This window comes from Hipposideros armiger, unplaced genomic scaffold (genome assembly GCF_001890085.2).
Source record: "Hipposideros armiger isolate ML-2016 unplaced genomic scaffold, ASM189008v1 scaffold_8, whole genome shotgun sequence".
NCBI lineage: Eukaryota > Metazoa > Chordata > Mammalia > Chiroptera > Hipposideridae > Hipposideros > Hipposideros armiger.
The window spans coordinates 7,481,664-7,492,266 of NW_017731358.1; the positions used below are offsets into that span (position 1 = coordinate 7,481,664).

The 10,603-nt window shown below is 33.2% G+C and overlaps 1 protein-coding gene across 1 annotated transcript in view; it reads left to right on the top strand.

The window, feature by feature from the left end:
* The window catches only part of IQCB1 (IQ motif containing B1), a 66,476-nt gene that overhangs the window by 32,086 nt on the left and 23,787 nt on the right, over positions 1 to 10,603 (top strand). Inside the window, exons 7-8 of the mRNA XM_019652820.1 lie at positions 2,463 to 2,562; positions 9,618 to 9,796. Coding sequence (XP_019508365.1) covers positions 2,463 to 2,562; positions 9,618 to 9,796 — 279 coding nt within the window. The remainder of the gene's footprint in view (positions 1 to 2,462; positions 2,563 to 9,617; positions 9,797 to 10,603) is intronic.

The following is a 10,603-nucleotide window of genomic DNA, read 5'->3' on the forward strand; positions in this document are numbered from 1 at the left end:
GTGGAGGACATCGCTTCACTGGCCCATGTTGATATTGTCATTGCGATCTTCCCAGGTGAGGCAGATTGGTTGCCGGCCACTGGGCGGCCACTTACGGCAGCTCTTGGCAGCTCATGCTGGCTGCCAGCCACTCACAGTAGCTTATGGCAGCCCACTGCAGCTTCACTGCAGCCTATGCTGTCGCCAGCAACGCATGGCAGCCCAGCTCCAGGTCGAGCTGTTGTTCACTATCTTAGCTGTGGAGGGTGCAGCGTCACTGGCCCTAATGTGGGATCCAAACCTGGGCCCTGCTGCTCAGAGCTGGCGTCCCAAGCCAACTCTTAACCAACGCTCCACTTGGCCAGCCCGTGATACTCTTTTTTAAAATTACCATTAGAGCCTGCTAAGGAACAATTTGGTAAATGGAGAATCCAGCATTTATTCTGCCTTTTCTTACATCTTGATGAGGAGAAATTTCGAACTGTAAGTAAAAACAGAATGATAGATTTGCACCATTTTGCAAACCTCAGTGAATTAACAGATTTAGAAATTAATCATGCCTCACTGTCAACATTTTAGAAGGAGATACAACCAGATATTAAGTGCCTCCTAATGGTCCTTCATAACCTCTTATATGAAATGTATATGCCAGAATTCAAACCTGAATCATTTTGATCCTCCAGCTCCAACTACCAGTGTATACAAGGTCAGAGAAACATATTAAATTATACTCCAGGAATGCAGTTAGCAAACATAGACAGTGGAAAGCTCATAGAACAGTTGACATAGCTTTGTCAATAAATTGCAAGGGAAATAGAAAGGTAGAGGAGGAATCCATAGGTTAAAAGAAATTGAAATATAATCAGTTACACCATATGGAACTTATTTTGGATCTTGATTCAAACTAACTTATAAAAATTCAAAGCACAACTGGAAATTGGAGCACTAACTAGATATTTGATAAAATTAAAGAATCATGATTTTTTAGGCCAGATAATGGTTATGTTTTATTGTTTAATATTTCATAGCTTTTGTGACTATATATTGAAATATTTGTAGATAAAATGAATTGATGTCTTGGATTTGCTTCAAAATAAAATGGGAGGCAGGAAATGGATGGGGTAGGTGAAGCAAGGTTTGCTATGAGTTGATTATTGTTGAAGTTGAGTGACATGCAGGACCATTATACTATTCTCTCTAATGTAGGTTTAAAAGTTTCATTATAAAAAGTTTAAAGAAATTGGCAAAAGTATCAGTTTTTGTTTGGGGGACCAAATAGTTATCTGAATACACTTGAAAAACAGATTAGGTGCTCAAAACTAAATTTTATAATAATATAAGACAAACAGTATAAAAAATAAAATGGAATGACTTTAATAAGTTATTTTATCATTTTTTCCAGTGTAGAAAAAACAAACTTATATACACACTACATACTATGATTTCAATGAATTCAAACTTAAAGAGTTAATAAGACATCTTTAATTTGGTAAAAAATGGAATGATATATGAGTACTTAGTCTAGCTACAGATACATTTTTTTACTATTGAAATAAAAGTCATAGAAATATTTAATAGTGGCATTGGTTTTTAAAGTTGATAAACATTTTAAAAATTGGTTTCTAGTGAAATACCGAAATATTAGACTATAAATAGAAATGAAGAACAATAGTTGGTATGTGAAAGAAATCAAATATGTTTCCTTCAGGAGAGAGAAAGAAGAAAAGAGTAGGTTGTTCTGTAGAAACTAGGGGAGTGTTCACAGAGGTCCTTGTCAGCATACCTGATCCCACATTAATTAAAATTCTGATCACTTAGTGGAGAAGGGAATAGAAACTGACATTTACTGGGAACCTACCCTGTTCTAGGACATTCTACTAGCCTGTGAGACAACAACAACAATTATTTCTAGCTTTCAGATGAAGAGATAGATGTTGCGAGAGGTTAAACCACTTGCATAAGCATCCAATGCCAGGTCTTCATAACTGACTGCTCAGAGCCTAAAAATTATAAACCAGTAAAAACAAATGTTTTATAGTTAATGATTTTATTATTATTTAAGATGATATTAGCAAACATGATACATTTATAACAAATTTTTTAAGGATGTGATCATAGTTATCTGTACCATTTCCATTTCTTGACAGGAAATTTGATTTTATTCACTGAAATTTACCTCTAGAAAAAGAGATTCAGATTTACAATATGTTATATTTTATTTTTCAGTTAAGGGGAGATAACATGAGATCCTTAGCTTGGTATTTGTGGATGCTCTGTACTTATAATAACTTCATAAAGATTAAATGACTTGATTATGGTTATTGAAATTGCCTATCTTAAAATCTTTTGTATTGGAAAATAGACACAGGCAGGAAGTTTAGTATAAATGGTCATGCTTTGTTTTGGTTTTGAAAGGACAAGTAAATCCCAGTTGTATTACCATACAATCTTTGTTGTAATTTTTTTTCTTTCTCTTCCTTTAGTGCTACAAAGTGATCATTTCTTACTCTTACTGCAAACTGATAATGTTCAAATAGGATCCACAGTCATGACAATGGTACAGAACATACTACAAATCAACAGGTGACTTGGTTTTACAAATATTTATAATTTTTTATTTTTTATTAGAAGCATTACCAATTTTACTCCAGTTTTGCTGAAATCAGTTGCATATGGATTGTACATGACACTTATTACCATTGTCTTTCAGAAAAAAATGAATATAAAATACCTTTAACAACTGAAAATTTGTTATTGAATTGGTATCTTACCTCAAAGCTTAAGATTTTGACCATATCTCACACTTAGAGAAGAAAAATTACTGTGATCTGAAGAAAAATTTGGGATCACAATAAAAAATGCTTAATCATATATTTGTTTAGCAAACTGCAAGCTCAGTATTGTGCCAAGTGCTATAGAAGGGCATAAAAGAAGTAATAGGAAATTTTCCCAGGTTAAAATGGAAAGGCAGAGCATACGCAGTTGAAAAAAATTGATTCTTTGAGTTCAGTGTGGACTTATTAAACATCTATTCTGTGCCCAGTACGTTTACAGAGTTCATTAATATATAAACCTTGTCTTCAAATAGCTTACAATGTAGTGGAAGAGACCAGTACACAAACATAATTATATTACAGTGTATTAAGTTATGATGTTAAAGGTGTGCACAGTGTTAGAGGAACTCCTAACCCAAACTGAGGGAAGATGCTTCCTGGAGAAGGTAACACCTGACATGCAACTTTAAAGATGAGAAATTATCCAGGAAGGAAGAAGAGAAAGCCGTATTTCTAGGCAGAGGTAACAACATAAGCAAATGCAGAGTTAAAAAAGAAAATGGCTGAGGGTGAAAAGTAGGTACAGTTCATTGTTGCCAGCATTTAAAGTTTGGCGTGTGGAGGTGGCTAGTAAGTTCTGCAGAGACTTAAGTCATGCAGAGCTTATATGCTATGTTAAGGAAACTAAATCTTATCCTGTAGCCAAAGGAGACCACTGAAATATTTTTTAAGTGGATAAAAATGGTCAGATTACATTTCAGTTATGTCACTTTGATCACTAGAGGAAAGATTTAAGGGGGACAAAACTAGACAAAGAAGGCAGTTAGAGGAAGAAACCATAATAATCCAAGTGAAGTAATAAAATCATGACCTTGGGCACTGGTACCAGGAGAATGGATTTTAAAAACTAATGAATTAAAATCATCAGGACTTCACTCCCACTTGTGATCGAGATGGAATAATAGAAATGGATTTCCCCTACTACCTGAAGAAAAACAAACACCAGGTAAAACATGAAACAACAGTTTTCAAGAAACTAGACTTCAGTCAGTCAAAGAAAGTGAGCCCTGCCTGAGAAAAAGGAGTGAACAAGGTGAACATAAAAATTTCCCTAACTTATAGCATTGAGAGAGTTTTCAGGCTGTGGTGCAGGGAGGGGCATCTCAGCCAGGCTGAGTTGAAGAGATAGAGCTAAGTATCTTAGGAGAATGGCTAGAGTTCACAAGACAGAATATCACAGAAGAGAGAGCCACACAGAGAAACCCCAGACATCTGCAGAAGGTTCCTTTCAAGTATTCAGTCAAGTACTGATTAGCACATGTATGGAAGGAAACTACCCAATGTCAGGGAAAACAGTAATCCAAAAGGATTAAAAGGAGTGGTACCAGAAGCTCACACAGAACCAAGAATATTGCCTGATTCTAATGGCCAAACTGGAAAACCTCATGTATAATGGTACATTGGGTAGAGTACTCAGGAAGCTTCTACCTCAGTAGTAGGGGGTAATTAGCACTATACTGAGTACTATTCTGGACCATCCAAACAAGAGCAGGACCCAAAAGAATCAAATTATTTGCAAGTAATTTAATTACATCTGGTTATTGAAATTGCATACATCTTAAAATCTTCTTTGTAAAGTATACAGGGCAGGAAATTTAGCGGAAATGGTCATACTTTGGTTAGGCTTTAAAATGAGAAAATCCTATTTGTGCCATCATAGAATCTTTTCATTGATCTTTTTTCCCCCCTTTTCCTTTAGGAATACAAAGTGATAATTTCTTGTACTCACTGCAAACTGACAATGTTCAGATAGAATCTACAATCATAACTATGCTTTAAAACATACTACAGATCAGCAGGTGACTTGGTTTTACAAAATGTTACTGATTTTTTTTTCGTCAGAAGCATTACCAATTTTGCTACATCATTGGTTGCATGTGATTTTTACATGGTACTTGATAATCTTTAACCAAAAGAAAAAAATATTTTTAGGAATACAAAAATATCTAGCATCCAACAAGACAAAATTCATATAAGTACCAGACATGCAAACAAGCAGGAAAATAGAACCCATCATGAGAAGAATCAGTTGATCAAGGCTAATATATATGTTATAATTAATAACACGGTCATTAGGACAGTTATTATAGCTATATTCCATATGTTCAAGATGTTAAATAGAGGCATATGTGTATATAAGATCCAATCTGAACTAGACATGAAAACTACAATGTCTAAGATGAAAAAAACACTAGATTGAATTAATATCAGATTAACATTGCAGGAGATTAGTGAATTTGAAGATGTAGTGTAGAAACCTATCCAAAATGAAACAGAAAAGTAATTAAAAAAATGAAAGAAAGAAAACAGAGAGGAGAGAGAGAGAGAGAAGGGAGAGAGAGAGATAAGGGAGAGAAAGAGAGAAAAAAAGAAAAAGGAGGGGAGGGAGGAAACATCAGTGAATCAGTAATGATCTGTAGCACTATTTCAAACAGCTTTATATGATATAATAAGAGTACCTAAAGGAGGTCGTACAGCCTAAAGAAAATATTTGAAGAAATAGTTGATGAAAAATTTCCAGAGTTGATGAAAATTATAATCTTGCAGATTCAAAAAGCTCATCAAACCCAAAGGACAATAAGTAAATATGAAGAAACTTCTACACTAAGGTACATTGTAATCAAAGTGCTCAAACCAGTGATAAAGAGAAAATCTTAAAAGCAGCCAGAAGATAAGGATGACAGCAACTTTCTCATCAGAAACAATGCAAGCAAAAGGATAGTTGAGAACATTTTAAAAAAAATTTTTATTATAGTTGACATACAATATCATATTTCAAATGTACCACAGAGAGATTAGACATTTATATACCTTATGATGTGGTTATCATAAGTCTAGTAACCATCTGTCACTGTGCAAAGTTATTACAATATTATTGACATATTCCCTGTATGTACACTACATTCCTGTGACTTATTTTATAACTGGAAGTTTGTAGACTGGCATTTTTAAAATAATGAAAGCAACTGTCAAACTAATATTTTATACCCAGTGGAAATACGTTTTAAAAACAAAGGCAAAATACTTCCTCGGAAATCACCAGCAGACCCACACTACAAGAAATGTTTAAGGAAGTCCTTAGGCCAAAAGGAAAGTAGATTTACACAAAAAGTGAAGAATGTCAGAAATGGTAATTATTGTATGTAACTGGCTAAGATTATTTTTCTTATAATTATATATGACATAATATAATGTTTGCTTCTACAAAAATAATGTATATGGGGATTTATAACATGTTAATAAAATGTGTTACAACAGTAGCATAAACTCTGGAAGGAGAGAAATGGAAACATTCAGTTTTTTGTATGCTTAAAAGTAAAAGGATGAAAAAAAAGATATACCATGCTAACACTAATCAAAAGACAGCTGGAGTGTCTACATTTATATCAGAAAAGGTAAATTTCAGAGTAAAAAATATTATCAGGGATAAAATTATTTATAAATCATACAGAAGTCAATTCATCAAGAAAACTTGTTTATTGACCTAATAGCAGAACTTCACAATATACAACAAATTGATAGAACTGCAAAGAGAAATAGACAAATCTACAAGTAAAATGAAAGTTGTAAATACACCTCTCTTGATAGCTGATAGGAAAGGTAGACAAAAATTAGTATGACAACAGAAGATTTGAACAACAATATCAACCAGCTTGACCTCACTGGCATTTTTAGAAACTCTACCAAACAGCAAAATGTACATTCTTTTCAAATGTAAATGGAATATTTACAAAGATAGACCATTTTCTGGGCCATAAAACAAATCTCAAAAGGATTAAGTCATACAAAGTATGTTCCCTACCCTCAATGGAATTAAATTGAGAATACCAAGAAGATCTCTGAAAAAATTCCCAAATATGTGGAAAATAATAATACAAATAACCCAAAGGACAAAGAAATCAAAAATTAAATTATAAAAATCATTTAAATTATTGGAAATGAAAATAACATATTCATATTTCTGGGATGCATCTAAATTGAAGCAGTACTTTATCCCAGGAATCCAGTGCTAGTGTAATATTGTAAAGTCAATGGGAAAATTTACATCACTAAACACCTATATTGGAAAAGAAGAAAAGTCTCAAATCATTGACCTCAGCTTCCACTTTAGTGAAGTAAGAAAAGAAGAGGGAATTAAACTCAAAAGTAAGCAGAAACAAAAAATGATAAAGATCGAAACAGAAATAAAATAGTAAACAAAAATAAGAGAAAAATCAGTGAAACCATAAACTGGTTCTTTGAGAAGATCTATGAAATTAATAAACCTATAACAAGACTAGGAAGAAAACGGAATACAAATTGCCAATATTAGGAATTAGAGAAGAGACAAGACAATATAGATATTAAAAGTATCATAAGGGAATAATATGAACAACTTTATGTTTATCTAGATGAAATGGACAAATTATTTGAAAGACACAAACTACCAAAACTCACTCAAGAAGCAATAGATAACTTGACTATACCTATAATTATAAAGAAATTGAATTTGTAACTAAAACACTAGACAGGACTAGACAGCTTCTTCAGTGATAAATTCTAAACATTTAAGGAAGAAATAATCCTAAACAAATTTCCAGAAAATTGAAGAGGTGGTAATACTTCCTAGTTTATTATATGAGGTCAGCATTACCCTGATACCAAAATCAGACAAAGACATACGATACTAATGAGCAGAGATGCAAAAAATTCTAAACAAAAATTTAGCAAGTTAAACCCAACAATATATTAAAAAGTTAATACGCCTTGAATAAGTTAGGTTTATCCCAGAAATTCAGGGCTAGTGTAATATTCTAAAGTCAATCAATATAATTCATATTACCAAACCAAAAAAGGAAAAAACATATCAATAGATGGACAAAAAACATTTGACAAAATTCAACATCTATTCCTGATTTTTAAAAATAAAAAGCTCAGCAAAGTAGTAATAGAAAGTAGAGCTTCCTCAGCTTGATAAAGGGCATGCAGGGAAAACCTACAGCTAAGATACATCATGAACAAGACAAGGATGCCCACCCTGATCATTCCTGTTCAACATTATACTGGAGATTTTAGCCAGTACAGTCAAGCAAGAAAAAAAGTTATCAATGTGGAAAGGAAGAATTAAAACTCTCTATTTGGAGACAGCACTGTCATCTATATAGAAAATCTAATGGAATATACAAAGAAGCCATTAAAACTAATAAGTGAATATAGCAAGGGTAGTAGGATACAAAATCAGTATAATAATATATAAACTTTTATATCCATCAATTAATACTCAGATCATTGGTTACCTGGGATTGGGTGCCAGTAGGGCAAGGAGAGAAGGACCACAGTGAAGGACCACAGGGAACTTTGAGGGGGGTGATGGATATGTTCATTATCTTGATTGTGGTGGTAAAACAAGTCAAAATTTATTGAATTGTGCACTTTCACTATGTGCAGCTTGTTGTATATCAATTAAACTTTAATGAAGCTGTTAAAAAAATCATCAGACCTTGGTGAGCATTTTGATATGGGATAAGATAAAAGATACATTCAGGTAAGACACTAAATTTTTGGTGTCATGTTGGGTAATTTGGCAGTGATAGAACCAAAAAAAGAATGTGTAAGGAGTTGATTTGGGGAGACAGATGATGACTTCAGTATTGGTTATGTTGAACAGATACATTCATTGGGCAGTGAAATAAGAGTCCATGCAAAGACTTGTAAACAAATGTTAATAGTAGCTTTATTTATAACGGCTGAAGACAAGGCGACTCAAATGTCCATTGATAGGTGACTAGACAAACTGATGTCTGGAAGAGATATGGAATACAGTTATAGATTCATGTGTCATCAGCTTACCAATGACAGTTAAAAACATGAGAGAAGACGAGCTCAGTGGAAAATAAGAATAGAGTGAGAAAGGAAATTGGCTGAAAATGGAATCCTGGGGAAATAACCTTTCTACTAGGAAGGGGAGCCAGTGAAGAAGACTGAGAAAGAATGGTCAGAAATCTGGGTGGAGGGTGGAGGGGGAACCAGAAGAACATTAAATCATAGAAGTTGAGTGGGTTGAGAATATCAGGCACAAGCTTTACTTTTTCTTTTGTACTAGTCGTTTATGTTGTTGAGTAAGAATCTTTTGCTGTCAGGTAAGCATCATTGCTATTATTCATTTTTCTACAAGTCACCTCTACTTTTACAGAATTGCAAAATATCCTAATCAATAGTAAGTAATCAAACAAAGGTACACACCCTTAAAAAATCACATACTCCTTAGGTGACTAAAAGAATACCCAGTAATCCCTTTTGACTACTTCTAAGTTTCAGATGACCTTTCATGATGTCAGTACTGCAAGAAAAGATTGTTAGTATAATGAAGGAAATACCAAAAGAAAGATAAAATTCCTCCATATTAAGTACTTGATAATTGAATTCCTATAGCATTTTTGTCTTCATGCGTCATTAAAGCAATGAACCATGTACTGTCTTGTGATTTTCCTCTTATTGTTGCCTCGAAGCTTTTGAATCATCTATTTAATATTTTGCACATTTATCTTTCCTCCACAATTTTATGGTAGATTTTTCTAAGGAAAGGGCCTTTGGCTACTTTTCATTCCCTGTTTTACCTATCATGATGCCTTACACACAGCATGAGTTCAATAAATATTAATTGATTTAATGTGCTGTATTCTTGGAACTAAGCTATACGTTTAAAAAATTGCTTATCTTCTTGGATCAGGCCATGTTGGGCATCAAATCGCTGAACCCTTTATGTTTAATTTGTTGTGATATCTATATATAAATAATGGTACATTTTTTATTTTGTTCTATTAGTGGTGATTTACTCAGAATAGAAGTGAAAACCCTGCATTCAATTTTGGATGAAGTTATTTACAAGCTTTTATCAACTCCTAGTCCAGTCCTAAGAAGTACTGCTACAAAGCTCCTACTATTCATGGCAGAATCCCATCAGGAAATTTTGATTTTACTGAGAATAAGTGCCTGCTACAAAGGTAGTATATATATTTTTTGGTTTTGTTGAAATTCTCAAAAATAACTATTTAATTGTTGGTTTGTGGAAAACAAAATTCCTGTGTTTTGAAAAACTCAATACTTGAAGTGTGTAGATAAAACCCCATCATAACATAACCAATTCAGGAGAAAGTCTTTATCAAGCTATCTTCATGTATCAACAGATGGCGTATGGTACTTCGTTGATGAGGTTACAATAAATATTTACTCCCCCTCTGACAAAAAGGTTGTGTATTGAATATACTAGTGTTATAAAATAATGACCAAAAAGATCAGAGACCTTACCAAGTCTAACATAACTGGAGAAAATAGAGCTGTGCTTGACAGATTAACAGCCCTTTGATTTTTACATCAATTAATAATTACTCTTGAACTCCATTACTGTCTTTCCTCAAAAACAAAATGTTTCCCTCTCTTCCAAATGAAATATATGTGAATAAAAAGTCATAAAATTTGAGGAGGAAAGGGTACAGTGCATTACCATTCTCAAATAATAGTTTTCATTTAATTGAGCATTTACTATGTGTCAGATACTCTTCTACATACTTTACATGCATTAAAATATTTAATCCTCATAACAATCCTATGAGATATTCTTATCCTCATTTTATAGCATTGGAAACAGAGCATGGAAAAAATAGGTACTTTATCCAAGATCACACGGATTTTTTTTTTTCAATTGCCACGCAAAGTTACATGTTGGCTTTGTTTTATTTCTTGGCTAGCCAATCATTAATTCATTATAGTATATTTTTTGTACAACATGGTGAGCAAATAGTTTCTAGTTT